The sequence below is a fragment of the Rutidosis leptorrhynchoides genome, chromosome 2 (genome assembly GCF_046630445.1).
Source record: "Rutidosis leptorrhynchoides isolate AG116_Rl617_1_P2 chromosome 2, CSIRO_AGI_Rlap_v1, whole genome shotgun sequence".
Lineage (NCBI taxonomy): Eukaryota > Viridiplantae > Streptophyta > Magnoliopsida > Asterales > Asteraceae > Rutidosis > Rutidosis leptorrhynchoides.
This window is the reverse complement of record NC_092334.1, coordinates 406705865-406727354: the sequence shown is the minus strand read 5'-3', so window position 1 is coordinate 406727354 and position 21490 is coordinate 406705865. Positions and strand designations below refer to the sequence as shown.

Genomic DNA, 21490 nt, shown 5'->3' with positions numbered 1-21490 from the left:
CCGTATCATACCCAGCTTCTATACATATTTACTATTGGTATATATACATCAAATCAACATCCTAATCAACATTATTACTGCCCTAGATATGAGGTAACTAGGATTTTTCAAGTAGTATGAATTATTAGTAAGAAAACAAAATTAGGAATCCTTTTCTTTCTTTATAAACTAAAAACATTTTTATAAATGAACACCATTTCTTCACTCCATTTTCTCATACCTACACCCTCATTTCTCTCTCAAAATACTCCTAACTTTATACTTGATCATCTCCAAGCATTTTCCCCATCATTTAGCTTCAATTACAAGCCTTAAACACCATAAGAAAACTCTTTCAAAAACATATCAAAATAACCACCCATTTGAAGAAGTTTACTTCCAACCTTTTAATCTAACTCCACCACTCTTTGATTCCAAGATTATTTCTTATATTTTGCAGTAACTTTGTCCAAGTAACTTGAGGTAGTAACCTTGTTCATAATCTTATTCAATTCATATTCATATAGCTATCTTATTTTGTGGTATAAAATTTTAACAACAAGAACATAGTTTGAATGATTTCAAACTTGTTCGCAAACTAAATAGATCCTTCTAGCTTGACTTTTAAAACACTTCAAGACCTATAATATATCATAATGATATGCTAACCTAACAAGATATAACTTGGTTTTACAAAGAACATCTTAAAAACTGAATCTACGTCGTCGGAGTGCAACCGGGGGCTGTTTTGGGTTGGATAATTAAAAACCATCTTGAACTTTGAATTGGAAGTTCATGTTCTGGAAAAATGATATTTCTTATGAATATGTTAACACATAAAAGTTTCATGGTTTAACTCAAAGTGTAAGTATTTTTAGAAAAATGATCATTAAATGTTGTTTTTATGATGGAAAATGATCACTTTCATAAGTTTCACCAAAGTTTGACCTATAACCTATGATTTCGAATACAAACTAAGGTATTTTCAGTTCATATTCTTAAATTTTGACTCGATCCAAGGAAGTGGCAAGTTGAACCAACAAAAACGGAGTTGTAATGAAGAAACTACGACTAAAACAAGATTGGGTATCCGAAGCTAGTTTAGCTACGAAAATATTTGGAGAAAAAGTAAATTAATCATATCTTTTCTAATTAATATGATATTTTATATATAATTACTTATGATTTGATTTTATATATTTCAGGACCACCCGTAAACAACAAGAGAAGATTAATCATAAGACCTCATGATTGTACGCAACACGTCATTTGACAACACGGTACTTTATGTACGCAACACGTCATTTGACAACATGGTACCATGGGTCGAGATTAATTCTGATCAATACGAATACGATGAGGTCTTTATTTATTTTATTTAAGCAACTAATTGTGGACCACTAACATCGGACTGCTAACCACGGACTAAGAAAATATTAAAAGTATTAAAAGTATATATATATATATATATATATATATATATATATATATATATATATATATATATATATATATATATATATATATATATATATAACGATTACTTAAAAAGAAAATATATTGATATATTATATATATGGTTAGGTTCGTGATATCTATCGGAGACCAAGTCGAATTAAATACCTTCAAGGTAAAAGTGAGTTTCATTTACTCCCTTTTTAATTGCTTTTGCAATATATATTTTTGGGCTGAGAATACATGCGCTGCTTTTATAAATGTTTACAAAATAGACACAAGTACTTAAAAATATATTCTACGTTGAGTTGTACCACTGACATATTTCCCTGTAGCTTGGTAACTACTATTTACATAGGTATTGTAAACGCGAATCCTGTTGATAGATCTATCGGGCCTGACAACCCCAACCGGACTGGACGACCAGTATTCAACGGTTGCACAGTACTTCGTTTTGGTGACTACACTTGGTACGGTGTAGTGAGATTTCATAATAAAAGGGAATATGCGACGTTGATTAAATGTTAAGTATGGTTACCAAGTGCTCAACCACTTAGAATGCTTTACATACACTTGCGAGTGTATTATGTTTATGATTATGAAATCTTGTGATCTATTAACATATTGAAATGATTGTTATGATAAACCTATGAACTCACCAACCTTTTGGTTGATACTTTAAAGCATGTTTATTCTCAGGTACGAATTAAGTCTTCCGCTGTGCATTTGCTCAATATAAGGACATTACTTGGAGCCGATCATCGCAATGGGACCAAATGTTTTTTTTTTTTTTTTTTTTTTTGAAAGGCAAGCCCCCCAAAGTGTAGCAAGTGAGGATTGAACTTGGGTCCCTTTGGAACTTTCCAAGCATCCTACCACCAAGCCAACCCCTTGACCAAATGTTGATGACTTCGTCTAGGTGGATTAGGACGGGTCCTTTCACGTTTACACTCGCGAGCTTGTTCGAGCTAAATATAAAAAGTTCGAGCAAACAATCTTATATATGTGTTCAACCTAGGGCTCGTTTAAGCTCAACTTGAATCAAGCTAAAATAGCAGGCGAATAACTTTCTTAAACATATGCTAACATTAACAAAATCAAAACTAACCTGGATCACATCACATGTTTCCCCCTTCTGCACCACAGTATAATTTTTTTATATCACTAGGTTTAAGGGTTCAATGTGTAAAACATTCACTAGGTTTAAGGGTTCAATATGTAAAACATTGGCTTATGTCGGATCAAGATAATACAAAATCATTTAAGCATTGAAACTACTGAAGATCTGGTTACATGAACATTCTCTTAAAATTTCAAATTTTTAATGTGCATATACCAAGATACTGCCAGCTTCATAAACCCATGAACCAAAATAGTGACCAAGCAGATGTTCATGGCAGTGACCACACAACAACAACAACAAAACTCAATCCCGCATAAGTGGGGTATAGGGGAGGTAAGATGTAGACAATCATTCCCCTATCCTACAACAAAAAGAAGTCATTTCTCCACCCAGATTGAAACACTCTAAGAGTAGAGAAAGTCATCCCTCTCAATGTTCTATGGACAGAGAGATTGCTTCCGAATAAACCTCCGGCCAATAAGTAGGTTTTTTTTTGTTTTTTTTTTTTTTTTTTTTTTTTTTTTTTTAAGTATGAGACGCCGTGGAAATGGTAGAATCAAATTTCCGTGGGTTTTAAACCTGCCTGAAGTTCAATTTAGGCTCTAAACGACAGTCAAGTCGCCAATAAATCGACGCTTGTTGTTCATGGCAGTGACCAGTTTAACTAATTCTTTAAGGGAGCCTTCTTAACTCTATCAGCTATACGATCAGGACCAGTTGTATGCTATTTGAACCGGCCTCTTCCTCCACTTTCCTTCTCCTATTGACCGGAATAACCAAATATGTCAATGATCCATATAAATGAACAAGTGCCTAAAATCATTTTTGTTGCAAATTATGCCAGTGATCTTTTCGTCCAATCAAAAGGATCAGTTTACAAACAGTAAGTATACAATGCGTCAATTGTTATAACAAAAACAATTAGGTTGAATCTCTTTACTATAAACCGTGGGCCACTTCTAACACTCCCTTTCAGCTCATTTTTATTCAATCCATTTGATATAGGAAGACAACCCAAATTGCCATTCTAATTGGAACGTTTTAGATATACCTGTTTCTTGACGATTGGACAACATCCTCATCCTGAAGAACATGAGTTGGCCACAATGTTGGGGGCAATGCCTTGCACTTGATCCCAACACCAACACCAATACCTTTTTCTTAATGATCATCATGAATAAAACGTGTGCATAGGAAATCATCCGACGTACCACACATTTCAATTACTCGATCAGGAGCATTAACACTTTAGCTTTCAGTTTTATCACAAAAAGGGCAGTTTTGCTATTTACCCTCCATAAATTAAAGTGCATCATGCAAAGTGACAATTGTAGCTTAATGGGTGTTGGGTCAAGCACCCCACTAATTAGGATTCGTTTTTACAAATCACTATTCAAATTGTATATGATACCGCTAAATTTAAATTTATAGATACCACTCAAATTATATAGGGCCCCTTTGAATTTTAATCTTAGAATCGCCACTGATCATGCATTAATCTAAGTACGCAAAATGCACATAGTCATCATATGATACTAACCAAGTTATAGAATATAGACTATTCGTAGGTCAGCAGCCGTAAAGTATTGTTCCTATATTTATGATCTGTTACAGAAAAGCCAAATGATGGTCTTTAACATATATGGTATTTTTGTAAAGCTCATTATGCAAACTGAATTGATATTTTTGATAACATACTTTTCATAATCTGATTGTTTGCTGAAATTAAACTTACCACCTAATCAAAGCTGGAGCCAACACTTCATATGGAAAGATATCCACAATGAAAAAAAAAAAAAAAAAAAAGATCGAACAAATCATAAGCATAAATTGCCATCAATGCAATCCAACTTCAGAATGCACATATAGCAAACCAACATCAATAGAGAATCAAAAAGTTGAAACAAGACTGCATAACAAACCAGCAAATTTCATTCTGTTTCATCTCATTATCATTACCCATTTCTTCCTCAACGACCCTGGGAACCATTGTTGAAGCTTGAACACCTCGTGAACGGCCATGAAACCAAACTTCTCCCAGTAATAAAACCTAATCTTGCCTTAAATGATGTTGATCTACTAGTTCTGCTAGAGAAAATAGCAGCAGCATTAGTAGCCTCTTCGATATGTCTAGTTGAAGGAGGGTCTTCAACTACAACATCCAAATCATCACTAGCTGCATCCCGACTCTCAACTTCATTAACATCCAAACTTATAGCCAATGACTCCCTACTAGCTCTCAACAAACCAGCACCATCACCGGTCACTGCACGACACTTTTTCACTTTAACCTTCACCAAATTCGGGCAACCGCCCGCAAGTGCTTCCATTGCAAGATCGGTTACAGGGCAACTCTTAATACAAAGCTTCTTCAAATTCATACATTTCTCAGCGATACAAGAAATTTCATCATCTCCAACAGTTTCACTCCCACATAACGCCAACCGTTCTAACTTCTGGCAGTTAGTTGCAAGCATAGTTAAACTAGCACGAGTACAATTAACACCAATAAGCACAAGTTCCTGAAGATTAAAACAGTATTTCGAAACACCAATCAACCCTTCATCATCTATCCTATTCGTCTTCCAACCATCAATATGAAGCTTCCTTAAAAGCCTACACCTCTCTGCAACAGCAACTAAACCTAAATTCGAACAATCAGGTGTTTTCAACATATGTAGTATCTCCAAATTAGGACATTTCGACAGTGCTGAAAAGCCAGCATCAGTCACATGTAACCGCTCCAAATGAACTTCAACCAATCCATCTACATTATCAGTAACCATTTTCAATAACTTATCCCAATCTCCCGAACACCTAAACAATTTCAACGTTTTCAAATTTTTCGATTTCATCATCAAAGGTCCAAAACACTGTGCATTATATAAATCCTTTAAACATATAAACTTAAGAGATAATGTAGGTAAACCAGGTCCAATTACTTCAGCTCCTGGTCCATCACTAATACCACGTAATCGTTTCACCGAAAGTTCTTCTAAAACCGAGCAATTTTCAACCACTGCATTAATTCCTTTAGCACCAAAAGTACACGATCCACACGAAAACTGTTTCAAACCTTTACAATTTTTCGAAAAATTGGCCATACCTATGTCCGTTAACCGTCTACACGAACGTAATTTCAACCGCGTAAGATTTAAGCAACGTTCAGAAATTGAAACAAGTGCATCATCACCTATACTTGCTGATCTACGGTCACATTTTAGGGATAATTTCGTTACCGAATCGAATCGCATAAACAACGACGGAATAACGGCAGTGAGTTCCGATTGTGCGTTGAGTGATATACGGTGACGACTCTGTCCGTCGATTTCAAGCCACCGCCGGCAAACTAACGAACACTGTTTCCGGTCACCGGATCCGAGAAATTGAAAAATAGAAGCTAAACACTCGTCCGGAAGAATCGACATGTCGCCGGAATCGCATTCTTCTTCGTCAATTTTATCTTCTTTTAAAAATGAACGCAATTCCTTTGCACCGTTGGCTGACATCAAATTACGTTGATCGATGACTTTTTTACGACGGCGGTTAGTGATTCTGGATGCAATTGAGTGTGAATGGCCCATCCACGAAGCCGGTTACGACGGAGAAATAGTCACCGTCGGCGATTAAGCGTATTCACTGAAACATAATGAACTTAACGGGTGGGAAGTGGACTTGAAAATGTTATAAACACGGATTTCATAAGAAAATTAAACTCGCTCCGGATCCACATTTTATTTTATACAGTAGGTTGTTTCCATAAAAGAATTTTTTCTTTTATAAGAGCCTAAGGATTACTGTATATTTTACAAAAATAATTAAATTTTGCTTATGAGAGTACTAAAGTAGTAGTTAATACGCTTTAAAAACTTTATAATTAGGTAACCGCCCTCATAAAATTTATAACAAACTGATATATACAAGTATTTCAAGCGTGCTAAAGACAACCTTAAGCATGTTGTTATCACAATTCAAATCTTTTTATGAGTATATATGGTGTACATTAAATTGATTCAGGTTGGTTATTTGTAAATCATAACTCATGTTCGACTTACTAATAAGTTTAGAGATTACAAGAACATTAGTTAAAACATATATTTGATATTAATACTTACAATTGTAACATATTATGCTCAATTGGTAACAAGTTTTTGTGAGTGTATATTACCATATTATGTTATGTTATCATTATATTTTTTAAAGATATTTTAATTATTTCATTTTATATTAGAAATATATATATATTTTTTGAACATCAGTGTGGGATTACCCTGGAGGACTTAACCACCCACGTGTTCATCTCCCACAGTTGCATAACCTGCCCCTAACTGCTGTTCAGGAGGAAACTCGGCCCAATTCGAAGGCATGGGCAGTAAAACCCCCCTCCCCCACTTCCCCAGCAACGCAATGTGCGAAAGGCACCCTTGGGTGAAATTCAAGGGTAAAGGGCAACCTTGTGTGCAATGTTGCACCCCACGAGAGTCGAACTCCTGACCTCTCGCTAAGAGATGCAGGCCACTATATCCGAGAATAATTATGTGAATATTCAACAAATATTCATTATCTCCTTTAATTTAATGGATATGAAATAGATTGATAAATTATATTTAAATGGATATAAATTTGGATATTGATTTAAAATTTTATATGAAGATGAGATCACCTGATTTATATCCGATACATTACTATCACTAAACATATGTGAATTTCTTTATATAGCCATTAGAGTTATCTTTAGATAAATTCTTACTACGTCATTTATTCTAAAGATACTTTTAAGAGGCATCTTTTGAATTTTCAAGTGAAGGGCGCATAGAAAAATAAATAAAAATTGAAGTGATCCAAAAGATCGTAAAAGTTACAATTGGTGTTGGTACAAACAAGTCTATTTGAGAATGATCTAACTAACAAACATTCAACAATTGAAAAACGATTATAAACTGAACATTGAACAAACACGCAAATAGCACAACAAAATTCATTGAGGCCATCAAAACCTCGCATCATTCACAACCCGAGCCTCGTGAGGCACCATAAAATTGAACTCGTTAATGATGGCTTGAGGCTCCTACATTCTGTTGAAGGACCACAAAGCATGAAGGAACTGAAACCTAGAAAAAACAGCCATAAACAAACTGTCACATACCATAAACAAACTATCACATACAATAGAATATGGTGGGCCATAAAACACAAAACAATAAAATTGTGTGGCTTCCCGATATATAATCACAATAATATATAATTAAAATTAAAATTAAAATTAAAATTAATATTAATATTAATATAACATTATAAATCTATATCTATCTATACATTATTATAAAGCACGTGATCATAATCCTACGTGTCAATTTTTCAATTATTCTGAATTAAATTTGCATACGTGTTAATTTTTCAATTATATTAAATTAATTATTATTTCTCAATTTAACTAATTTTTATATAGATTGAAATTAAGCTACCATACATATCATGAAATTTAACGATATTTACAAATTCTCAATTACATTATGATTACACGTGTTATTTATACATATCATAATTATAATATTTAATATTGATGATATATATATATATAAAAGATAAAGATATAATTTAGCTACCTCGGGGGCAAAGAAATAATGTTAATTTTTGAGGACAATCGACTTGCTTTTGATGTACTTAATCCCCAAGGATTTGGTAAGAAACATCCATTGTGGAATTGGTTAGATAATATTCGGCCCTGGGATCCGGATGAATATTCCTCCCCGGGACGTCTTGTTTGGCTTCATATTAAAGGGGTTCCCATTACGTGTTGGAACGAGTATGCTATTCGCAAAATTGCAAATTGTTGGGGCGAGGTCATTGATCTAGAAAATTGTCATATTGATGTTAAGGGGTCTCAAGATCTCTCGGTAGGAAAGGTACTCATCATGACACACTCTTTTGCATTCATAAACGGGCACGCTCATATTCACTACGAATCCAATATCTTCTCGGCCTTCGTTATTGAAAGCTCCGAGCAACAGGCTGATTTTAACTCCATCGATAATGAATCGTCGGAATGGGATGAAGACGGGGCACAAACCGATGATTATTTATCCGATGAGGAATCTTATATGGATGACGATCAACACTTTGATGACAATTTCTCACATCAACCCGACATCAACATATCCAACACAACCAATGATAATCCCAACCCTCACAATACCCATGAAAATCCCGACAACCAACAATCACCTCCATCTTCAAAACGTATTGAAACTTCCACCTTCCCGAATCCACAACATGACAACAACAAAACCACCTCACAACCTACAAACGAAAATGAAAACGAAAACGAAACTACCCATGTCTCAGATTCTCATCCAAACTACCTATTCAATTCACACCCAATCCCCACAACACCCGAAAACAACACTCCTATAAATGAACCTACAATTCCCTTAAGTCCTAATGACTTGATTAATTCAGTCATAAACAACCATGACATGCCTGCTGTTCCTTTTCCCATATGTGATGATTCTTGTCCCACGGCCCAATTTAACCAAGCCAAGCCCACCAGGCCCACGGTTTTTGACCCAGAATTCCCACATCCGGTTAACATCAGTCCTACGGCAGACCTACTGGATTATGTAAATCCCACTGTGCAGGTACCTCTGTCTTCGAGCTCTGATCAAGACTTGACCAATGATAATGATATTAGCAAAGAATACCCTCCTGATATGCCAGCTACCAAAAAGAGGACCAAAATCTCAGCCATCCCAAGTACCAAAAAGGTATCGCGTGACATTCCAGTCCCTAATATCCCATCGTAAACAAACACTACCAATAAGCCGCCTATTGATTCTAACAAGAAAGTTACAAGATCCAAATTTCTTTACACCAAGCATTGTGCAAGAAGTGGTTAAAAACTGAAGTATTCAACTCTATATCGCAACGCGACGACTTCATCTAAAATCTCTTGTAACACATCGAAGATATCTTCTAAATCCAAAGATACGAACGGGAACAATACTCATAAAACCTCAAGTGGTACTATTGACACAAAGGAGTTCGGTCAAGGAATTGGCATTCGCTGGGACGCCGACGTCTGAATTTCCACCCTCCTAATCGTTTTTGTAAGTTTTCTAATGTCTTGTATTTCGCTTAATATTCGGGGTTTGGGTCAAACGGGTAAAATTAATTGGCTAAAAAATATTTGTAATAAAGAAAATCCGGTTATACTTGGTCTACAAGAAACAAAATGTGGTAACTCCCCTGATTCCATAATTGAATCTTTCTGGTACAACTCCAACCTTAAGTTTGTCCAAAAAGATGCAATCGGGGCCTCGGGCGGACTACTTCTTATTTGGGATCCCTCCACTTTCTTATTTGACCTAGCCATTGAGGGAGATTTTTTTCTCGCCATCAAAGGCAAATGGGTGGGTTATGATTCGGATATGTTCTTCATTAACGTATACGAGCCACACTCACATCAGAAAAAACTCAGATTTTGGTCTGAACTTAATAAATTAATTGATTCCATCGATGTTCCCCACATTATCTTTGGTGATTTTAACGAAGTTAGAACTAAAATCGAACGCTTAACTGCAACTTTAAACAATCATGGGCTGATAACTTTAATAATTTCATACAAAATGCTAATCTTATAGACCTTCCCCTTGGAGGAAAAAAGTACACATGCATCTGTATTAGCAAATTAAAATTCAGTAAACTTGATCGCTTCCTTATTTCCGAAAGTATGCTCCAATTATGGCCTGACATCTCCTCAAAAACACTCAATCGTGACCTGTCTGACCATTGCCCTATCATCCTGAGAAACTCCTTCGTTGACTTCGGCCCAAAACCTATGCGGGTTTTCAATACTTGGTTAAAACTCAAAAATGCCGATGAAATTATAAAAAACACCTGGCTCCTTCCTGTTTGTGGCAATCGACCAGATTGTATTCTTAGAAATAAACTAAAACACGTAAAACTTGAACTCAAAAAATGCATTCTACAACTAAATAATCTCGATAACAAAATAAATGCTCACCTAAATACATCTAACGAATGGGAAAAAATCGCTGAAACTAGACCACTAACCGAATCCGAAAAAGAAACCTGGGTTAATAATAAAATACAACAAATTAGTAAAGAAAAAAAGAAAACAAACATGCTAAAACAGAAGTCTCGTATTAAATGGAACCTTGAAGGTGATGAAAATTCCAAATACTTTCACAATTACATTAAAAGAAGTATAAATAAAAATAACATCCGTGGAATTTCTCTTAACGGCTCGTTGTCAGAAGATCCTAACATCATAAAAAACGAGGCACTTAAATACTTTGAATCTCTATTTAAATCCAAAAAACGTAAAGGAAAATGTCCATTTGAAAACGAACCTCATCGCTCCTACATCACCCAGGAGGATAACCTCTTTCTTGAAGCCCGTTTTTCTGAAAATGAAGTGTGGAATGCCCTTCAGGACTGCGAAAGCTCAAAGGCCTCCGGTCCTGACGGATTCAACATGAAATTTTTCAAAAAATATTGGTGGTTGATAAAAGAGGATCTCATCAACGCCCTAGATTGGTTTTGGCTTAATACTGAAATCTCCAAGGGGTGTAACGCATCCTTCTTCACATTAGTTCCCAAAAAGCCAACCCAATTGGTTTCAACGAATACCGACCCATTTGCCTAATTGGAAGCTACTATAAAATTCTCACAAAAATACTCTCCAACCGTCTTGCAAAAATAATACATAAAATAATAGGTATCGAACAAACCGCTTTCTTAAAAGGTCGAAACATCCTTGATAGCGTTCTAATTGCGAATGAAATAATTGATGAATTAAAAAGAAAAAAAAACAAAAGGGTCTCATTTTTAAAGTAGATTTTGAAAAGGCATTTGATTGCATCGAATGGGATTTTCTCTTCGACACTATGAGATGTATGGGCTTCGGAAATAAGTGGATAAAATTTATTAATGCATGTCTCTCATCATCCTCCATTTCCATCCTCATCAACGGCTCCCCTACTTCGGAATTCACCCCTGGTAGGGGCATTCGTCAAGGTGACTCAATCTCCCCTTTCCTATTCATCATAGCTGCCGAAGGTCTTAACATCCTCGCCAAACGTGCAATCACAAATGACCAACTCCGTGGTATTTGCGTCGGTCACGATAAGATCGTGGTATCCCATCTCCAATATGCGAATGACACAATCTTTTTTGGCGAATGCAGCAAACGTGTAAGATCCTGTTTTCCCAGAAGGTTGGGACGCCGTCCAGAATGATGGGACGCCGTCCCGGTGTAAAGGACGGGACGCCGTCCAGACTTTTGGACGCTGTCCAAATAGTCTGGCGGGCTAGCTGTCTTATGTTGGATATTGTAAAGGGGCTTTTTGGTAATTTCACTTATGGAACGAGTTTAAGGCCTTTAGGTCAGTTCATGGAGTGCCATTACTCCATTTTCAACCACTACTCCCTATCCACTTAAATTCTAGAGAGAGAGAGAAGGGTTTTAGTGGGAGAAAGCTCAATCCAAAGAGGAAGAAGCTAGTTTTGGGTCAAAGTGCGTGTTTTAAAGTTGTTCATCTACTCCCTAGCTACATTTTGATTGTAGTGGTAAGTCTTAACCTTGATTTCCTCGTTTTAATTATTTAAGGGTTAGGGTTTGGGTTAGTGATGAACATAAAACCCATTTGTTAGTGATTTGGGGGTTTTGGGTAAGTTTGGGTCATGAGGACTCAAAGATGACTAACCTAGGGTTATGAAATGTTAAATCGTGTATATGGGTCTTAATCGTTAGTTAATAACTAGCACATTTAGTGTTTAAAGTGAATGGGTGTATTTGGGTTTGTTAGTGACCCAAATGAGTGTGTTAACCTTGAAACGGTTCAAATGAGTCTTGGATGACCTAAGTGGGTTAATGGGTGTAAAAATGAGATAACCTTGTGTTAAAAGGTGTATTAAGACCATAATCGAATTATTGTAAAGGTTGGACATAATCCCGACCTAGTGTTAGAATGAATGGTGCAAATGGGTCACGTTTGCACTATGGGCCAAATGGAACTTGAATGGCAATTAGGTTGGTTGACCAACTTGAATGAATGATTGATATATGTGCATAATGTAATAGGTACGTTACCTTGAAGCTGCGAGCTTGATTTATCAATTCACCGAAGGCGTAAGGTGAGTGGAATAATTATGCGTGTGCATATATAATGTATTTATTTGTGTTGTATAAATGTGGAATTGTCGCGGTGTTCAAGACACCACATTCTAAGTAACGAGTGGTATTGTCACGGTGTTTAAGACACCACTCATTGGTTTGATTGACATGTGGTATTGTCGCGGTGTTTAAGACACCACATTGTCATGGGAGTGGAATTTTCGCGGTGTTCAAAACACCACTCATTGTTTTGATTGACATGTGGAATCGTCGCGGTGTTCAATACGCCACATTGTCATGGGGATAAGTTAGTCGCGGTGTTCAAGACATCATCCGGGGGATTAGTGATTACGCGGTGTTTAAGTAACACTAATGGATGTTATGAACTCCGACGGACTTTTTCGAGTACCGTTCCCTAGTATGATTGGTTAACCATGGTTGTGTGAATTTTGTATTAGCATATTTAATTGTGAACTATATGCTTTTGGTGTCGCTAGCTTATATTGAATTGCGGTTATTGGTTTATGCATAATGTTTGCATAGTTGTCGAATTGCTAGCTTGTATGCGGTATTGTGTAAGTGATTGCAATTAAGTAGGTTATATATGTATATGTATAATTATTGCATTCACTAAGCTTTAGCTTACCCTCTCGTTGTTTACCTTTTTAGGCTCCGGCGTGGACAAGGGCAAAGGTATTCATTTGGAATAGTAGTGGCTCTCGGGGGTTTAGCTTTTTGGAAGTTCGGCCAAGAATTGGGTAGTTTAACCCCAAACACCATGCTCTAGTGTCGTTTGGAAATTAAACTAGAACGGTCGAAACTTGTATTTTTGGACGAAACTCGTAAAACGGCCGATATGGGCCCGAAGTTGTAAAACTTGATTTTATTGTGGAAATCTCTTAGTTTAACTTATATTGACATGTTGTGAAAAGGTTTTCGTTTAAAAGTGTCGGGAAGCGGGTTTTCCGCTCACGTAAGTGGGACACCCAAATCAGTAACTGGCAGATCATTTGGACGCCGTCCAGACTTTCTGGACGCCGTCCAAAGCTTCTTTGCTGGACGCCGTCCAGATGTATTGAATCAGATTTTTTTTTAAGTGTATTTTTGAGCAAACGATGTCGGGTCGTTACAAAACGCAATACAAAAAATGTCTCTAAATTATTAAAGTGCTTTGAAAACATCTCCGGTCTAAAAGTTAACCTTAAAAAAAGTAATTTATATGGAATTAGGGTTCCAATGAATGAGGTCGAAGAAATGGCCAACTTCATTGAGTGCTCGGCATGCACCACCCCTTTCACCGACCTCGGGCTACCTATCGGCGTCCCCACCACAAAAGCATCCACATGGCAACCTATTCTAGATAAATTCGATAAACGCCTCTCTGATTGGAAAGCTAAAACCATTTCCTATGGTGGAAGGCTCATCCTAATCAAATCTGTCTTATCAAGCCTACCTTTATACTACTTCTCCCTGTTTCACGCACCCACTAAAATAATTAACACACTTGAATCTAAAAGAAGAATTTTTTTTTTTGGGTGGATCTAAAACTGAAAACAAAATAAATTGGATAAAATGGGAACAAATCCTATCACCATATGATAAAGGCGGGTTGAACATCGGATCCTTATTTTGTAAAAACATTTCACTACTATGTAAATGGTGGTGGCGATTTCACAATGAAAAAATGCATTATGGGTAAAAATCATATCGAGCATCTACGGGGCGGGGGGTGGGGTCTGCACTAATGGTTTTTCTAGAAAAGTTTCAGGTAACACTATTTGGAACGAGATTATTAAAGCAGGAAAAATAGCGAATGACATCGGAAGCAACTTCTCCACCTCCTTCAACAAAAGCATCGGAAACGGAATCAACACCAAATTTTGGCTAGAAAGCTGGTGCGAAACTGAAAAATTTTGTAACCTATTTCGAAGACTATTTATGCTCGAAGCAAACAAACATGCTTTGGTATCAGATAGGCTCATTACAATTAACTCCACCACTACCGGCTCATGGAACTGGACACGAGCTCCCACATGCCGTGTTCTCACTGAATTGTCGGAATTAAACTCCCTTGTAGCATCCATTAACCTCTCCGAAAACCCTGACACTTGGAAGTGGAACCTTGATCCATCCGGCATCTTCACAACTAAATCACTATCCCACACTCTCGACAACCAAAAACTTGCCAACTCCCACACCACACTTGCAACACCTAATAACAAATTCTTACCTCTCAAAATCAACATTTTCATATGGCGTGTAATAATTGGAAGAATCCCAACACGAACCGAACTCGACAAACGAAGCATTGACCTCGACACACTTCTTTGCCCACTTTGCAACTCACATGTAGAGACCATTGAACATGTACTATTTTATTGCCCAAAAACAACGTCGATTTGGAATTCTATCTTACATTGGTGGAACCTCCCCAATAATTCCCTAACCAACTTCAATGACATAACAACAAATAACCAAAGCTTCGCTTCTACACATACCGGCGTCTCAATTTGGCAAGCCACCAAATGGGCCTCTTCGTACATAATTTGGAAATACAGGAACGCCAACGTTTTTAGTAAAAAAGAATGGAACGACGTCACCATCCTCGCTGAAATTCAATCCGAAACCTTCGCATGGATCTCAAAAAGGCTTAAAAAAGAAACAATCGAATGGCACCAATGGCTTATTAAACCATCATTCTACATTTCCTCGAACACGCAAAGAATGGGTATTGGCTAAGTATGGAACATATCATTATCTCCGGAAGCCCACGTGATAATAGATAGAATATTTCGGGTCTTGGTCGCCTGCTACGCACTTGGTTAAATGGGTGGTTGTGATCGGCTTTGTCATCGCGGTTGCGGGACTGTTGGTTCGCTTCCTCCCAGCTTATTTCTTTAAGTGCCGCTGTTCGTAGCGGATCCTCGTCCTTAAATATTCATAGCTCTTAATGTAAATCCTCCATTTTATGATTCTTTGTATGGTTTATAGGGCCTTGTAATTGACTCCGTTATATCAATATAATTTTGCTTGCTTTTCAAAAAAAAAATTATCTATCTATATATTTTTTGTTTCATTTAAAAATAGCATGCAAAGTACAGATTCTTTCATGAGCTCTTTCACAGAGAATAATCATATAAGAATTCTATTTTATTTACATTTACATTTGAATCACAATACTAACTATTTAAAAAACTAATATTTACAATTTTCGTCTAACGGACGGGCTCATCCACAAGCTCTTTCACAGGGGATTATCATATAAGAATTCTATTTTATTTACGTTTACATTTGAATGACAATACTAACTATTTAAAACACTAATATTTACAATTTTCGTCCAACGGACGGACTCATTCACACGCTCTTTCACAAAGGATTATCATATAAGAATTCTATTTTACATACGTTTACATTTGAATGACAATATTAACTATTTGAAAAATTAATATTTACAATTTCCTTCTAAGATGAGCTCATAAACTAGTATCACTATTCACTATATACATTAAAAGAGAGTCTCGATTAGCTAATAAATGTTTTTAGAACCCCATTAATTACCATTAGATTAGAAAATTATATTATAATACTCCTTATTCAACGGTCCTTAATCATCCACTAAAAAATTAGCTAATAAATCAATTTTACATACATTTCATCCCTAAAATACCCCTTTAATAAAAAATACGGGACCTTATAACAAAATTAGGGGTTTCATTCTATCAAATACAGAGCCAATCACATACTCGAAAGAACTAATTCATGTGCAACCCTTCAGTTTTCCAAAAATCCTCTCATCTTCTCAAATCAGTACCACTCAAATCAATACCAAAATAATCAATTAGATTTTTAAGTAATCAGACCTCACGATTCTAATTGCTTCAGTTATCTCTTTAATTTGAAATCATTCGATTTTAACGACGATTAGCGAATTAGGGTTTCGTATTCGCGTGAGATGAAGATTCCAGTATCACATTCCAGGTTTGAATTTAGTTATTTTTTGGACTGATTTTGTTTTTTATTCAAGTAGCAATCCATCGATTTATCAATATTTGTTATTCAAAGCCCGGCCCTAACCCCAAGGAGTTGTTTATTTGAATACTCGATTTATCTTTTATAAAATTAATCAGAATTGATATTAATTAGTGTTTTGTAATTGATTTTTATTTATATGGATATCATAGCAGCCCGTGTCACTACCAAATCTCGGCTTAATGATTTTTTTGACACGAAGCTGATTAGCCAAGGTAATAATTGTACTTCGAATTTCACCTATTTGTATTTCTTTTTTTGAGTCTAATTAAAGTTTATGATGATGATAATGTTTTTATTCTTTTATGAATCAATCGTTACTCACGTAAAGGAATATCTGGCATTGATCAACAATAGAAACGATATGGAAAGAAATGGCCCATGATGTGCGGATCGATCAAGCAAAAAGAAGACCGAATGAATACGGTATAGCGAAAACCATGAATTTAGTCTTCATTGATCAAGTTTCATAGACGGCCTCTCACAAACATCCGCATCTGGTGATAAATGTTGTTACTTTTCTAAAAATTGTAATCGTATGCATGAAATATGATTATATGAGTTAGGTTAATTCTGTTAATTGGTACGATTAAATGATGTTTAAACAATATCCAGATCCGCCAAGGTTATACGCATTCGAATCTCTTTGATGGAATTGCTGTATGCCAATTTTTATCAACTTGTAGCATTAGCTAACAATTTTTGAATTACTTGTAAAATTGACTCAATACCGCAGATGATGTCTTTGCAACCTACAAAAACCATGGTACTTATAAGGAGGTCTATTTGTGTTTGATTGTTTTTCAATCATTAGGAATATGTATATGAGTAATCGAGTTGTTTCTAAAATAAATGAGGTTGTTGGGGGCTTATCAAGTCAACATGTATATGAGTTCCGATCTTCAACCGATTTTTATATGTGATTGTTGGGAGTTTTCTCTTTATTTCATATGATAAGTCAAACTTTATCTGTCTTCGTCCAAAGTCAAACATTTATAAAGTTTATTTTTATAAACTTTAGGTTGCTTCTAATTTAATTAGTGTATGTTGCAGTACATTGCAAAATATATGATTTTTGTTCGGTAGTAACGTACAAGCACTCCATAAATTTATCTTTCGGTTTTAGTTTGATACTTCTGACAGTTCTCTGTACATGTGTAACAACTCAAACCAAAACACAAATGAACCCGCGGAAAATATCAAATAATTTTTTTTTTTTGCTGGAACAGCATATGGCGCGGCGCGTTCTGGTCTGTCCAAAAAGTCTTGAAATGCTAAAAAGATTGGCCACTTCCCGACATAATTAGACAAAACGCTTTTAACAACATATTCAAATATGTAAAACTAACACATTCCATTAATAAAAATGAGTTTTACGAAGCGGGGCCCACATCAGCCGTTTTCCGAGTTTAATTCAAAATATGAGTTTCGACCATCAAAAGTTTAAGTACCAAACTACACTACGTGCATGGTGTTTGGGATTAAACAACCAAAGTCTCGGTCAATACTCCAAAAGCTACATAGCCCAAAAGCATTCTCTAGCAACGACGGGATCTCTAATCCAAGATGATGCCCTTACCCTTGTCCACAACCGAACCTATAAAAAGGTAAACAACGAGAGGATAAGCAAAGCTTAGTGAATGCAATAATTATACACATACATATATAATATACCTACTTGCAAATCACTTACACAAACTCCGCATACATGCTAGCAACACAATTAGCTTATAATCTCGAATACAAGCTAGAAATCTCCAATACCACAAGCTAGCATAGCAACGCATATAATATAATTCGAATAATACATTACGCTTACACTTACAACACAAATAACCATGGTTAACCAATCGTACAAGGGAATGGCGCTCACGAAAACGCCATCGGTGTTCATAACATCCGTTAGGGTACTTAACACCTCGTATCTCTAACCCCTAGGGTGGCACCTTAACACCTCGGCACTTCACCCCGAGTGGCATCTTAACACCTCGATGCTTCACTCATTATTTTACGGAGTGGTGTCTTAACACCTCGACACTACACCCCTAGGTGGCATCTTAACACCTCGATGCTTCACCCCGAGTGGCATCTTAACACCTCGATGCTTCACTTATCACGTGAAACGTGGTGTCTTAGCACCTCGACACTACACATTTCACGCTACAACAAATAGATACATTATATACCTACACATATAATTATTCCACTCACCTTACGCCTTCCGTGAAAGATAATCAAGTCCGAGAACCTTCAATGTAACGTACCTATTACATGATACATAATATCAATCACAAACTCAAGTTGGTCAACCCACTAAAACTCCATTCTAGGGTTACCTTGACCCATGGTGCAATTTTGACCCATTTGCAACCCTAACCCTAATATTTGGGTTAACATCCCTAAAACCCTAATCATTATCCAAGTTAGGTCCTAAGACACTTTCCAATACAAGGTTTATGCATCAAACACATACATTTACCCACTTAGGTCCATCATGACCCATTTGACCATTTAAAGTCAATACATCCATTTCGGGTCACCCACTAAACCACTTAACACCCATTTACATATATATAAGTGTGCTAGTACTTTAACTAACCAATTTAGGCTCATAAACATAGTTTAATACTTTGAAAACTCTAGTTAGTCATCTTTGGGTCTACATGACCCAAATTCGTCCAAAACACCCAATTTACTAACAAAGTGGGTTTTTAAGTTCACCATTAACCTTAACAATAACCCTTTTCCCAAAATTAAATTAGGAAATTAAGATTAGAGCATACCACTATGATCAAAACGTAGCTAGAGGATAGATGAACGACTTTAAAACTTGCACTTAGACCCGATTCAACCTCTTCTTCTTTATTTTGAGCTTTCTCACACTAGAACAACCCTCTCTCTCTAAAATTGAATGGATGGGATTTATGTAGGTGGAAATGGAGTTAATGAGGCTCCACCAACTGGTTTGGGGCCTTAATGTCGGACCTCAAAGTGATTTTACCAAATTGCCCCCAAAATATCTAATTTAAAAAAAAAAAAGGAATCTGTCACAGTACATTGGCGCGGCGCGCCATAAGGCCGCGCGGCGCGCAACACCCCCAGTTCAGATTCTGCATTCCTTTTTAATATGTACAACCAAAACCCCACTTCAAGTATTTTAACTACACCTATGTACACCACAAATAAACGGGTCTTACAACTCTCCCCCACTTGAATCGGAGCGCGTCCTCGCGATCCACGCCGCATGATAAGAAGGAAGATAAACCAACACAAACTCTTCGGGCTCCCAAGTAAACTCGTAACCCTTACTACGACGCCATTGAACTTTAAAAGTCCTCACTTCTTTATTTCTCAACCTTTTGACCTTCTCATCGAGTATGGCAATCGGCTCCTCAATATATTCTAACTTGTTGTTTAGCTCAATTTCGTCTAATGATACCCAAGATGAATCATCCGCAAGACACTTGCGGAGATGGGAAACATGGAACGTATTATGGATCCCCGCAAGCTCTTCGGGTAATTCCAAATGATACGCGACTTCACCAACACGAGCTAAAACCTTAAATGGTCCAATAAACCGAGGAGCTAATTTTTCCCGTTTTCGAAACCGAATAACACCTTTCCATGACGAAACCTTAAGCATCACCATGTCACCTTCTTGAAATTCGATCATTCGTCTACGCTTGTCGGCATACGACTTTTGTCTATCTTGCGCCTTTTTCAAGTGATCCCGAATAATATCGATCTTGTTATTCGTCTCTAAAACCAAATCAGTACTCCCGATTTCCTTTTGTCCCACTTCACCCCAACAAATCGGGGTTCGACACCTCCGCCCATAAAGCATCTCATAAGGTGGCATCCCGATACTAGTATGATAACTATTATTGTACGAGAATTCCACCAAAGGTAAGTGCTCGTCCCAACTACCACCAAAATCAATAATACACGCCCGTAACATATCCTCCAAAGTTTGATTCGTACGTTCGGTTTGACCGTCCGTTTGAGGATGATACGCCGTGCTCAATTTCAATTGTGTACCCATATCTTCATGAAACTTTTCCCAAAACCGAGATGTAAAACGAGTATCTCGGTCCGAAATAATCGATATAGGAACTCCGTGTCGAGAGATGACTTCCTTGATAAACAACTTAGCCAAGGTCTCTGACGATATCGCTTCCCGAATGGGAAGAAACAAAGCACTTTTCGTCAATCGATCAACTATCACCCAAATCGAATCAAATTGGGTTCTCGCCGTTTTAGGTAACTTTGTGATGAAATCCATGGTAATGTGCTCCCATTTCCACTTCGGGATTTCTAACGGCTGTAACTTACCATACGGCTTTTGGTGCTCGGCCTTAACTTGCAAACACGTGACGCATTGCTCAACGTACTTTACAACATCACGTTTCATGCCCGGCCACCAATAATCCTTCCTCAAGTCAAGATACATCTTCGTCGCGTCCGGATGAATGGAATACTTTGACTTATGTGCTTCATCAAGTAGCACTTGTCGATAATCACCCATCTTAGGCACCCACACCCTTCCTTGAAAAGACAACAAACCACGCGAACCCATAGTAATGAATTCCGATTGCCCCACAATTCGCTCCGCATGCTTGTTGTGAACGTAAGCTTCTATTTGAATCACACCAAGTTTTTCAAGAAAATCGTTAGTAATAATCATATGTAACAATCCCAATCGTAACGCCGGGTGATGACTCTTTCGACTTAACGCATCCGCGACCACATTCGCCTTGCCCGGA

At 36.8% G+C, this 21490-nt stretch overlaps 2 protein-coding genes and 1 long non-coding RNA gene across 3 annotated transcripts; 2 read left to right on the top strand and 1 right to left on the bottom strand.

Annotated features, from left to right (window-relative positions):
* Positions 1-4370: 4370 nt before the first annotated feature.
* On the bottom strand, positions 4371-6231 carry LOC139892269 (F-box protein SKIP2-like). The gene has a single exon (XM_071875316.1). The coding sequence runs from the start codon at positions 6139-6141 to the stop codon at positions 4528-4530; it is 1614 nt and encodes a 537-aa protein (XP_071731417.1). The 5' UTR covers positions 6142-6231; the 3' UTR covers positions 4371-4527.
* A 4469-nt stretch (positions 6232-10700) lies between these two features.
* Positions 10701-11225, top strand: LOC139889127 (uncharacterized). Its single transcript, XM_071872095.1, has one exon. It carries the CDS (start codon positions 10701-10703, stop codon positions 11223-11225), a length of 525 nt encoding a protein of 174 aa, XP_071728196.1.
* A 5211-nt stretch (positions 11226-16436) lies between these two features.
* Positions 16437-17382, top strand: LOC139892267 (uncharacterized). The gene is made up of 3 exons (XR_011774013.1): positions 16437-16676; positions 16880-16942; positions 17059-17382. It is a non-coding gene; the product is annotated as an uncharacterized lncRNA (long non-coding RNA).
* The last annotated feature ends 4108 nt before the right edge of the window (positions 17383-21490 follow it).

Coding starts and splice junctions, on each gene's coding strand:
- LOC139892269 (XM_071875316.1), bottom strand. CDS start 6,141: ATGGGCCATTCACACTCAATTGCATCCAGAATCACTAACCGCCGTCGT.
- LOC139889127 (XM_071872095.1), top strand. CDS start 10,701: ATGCTAAAACAGAAGTCTCGTATTAAATGGAACCTTGAAGGTGATGAA.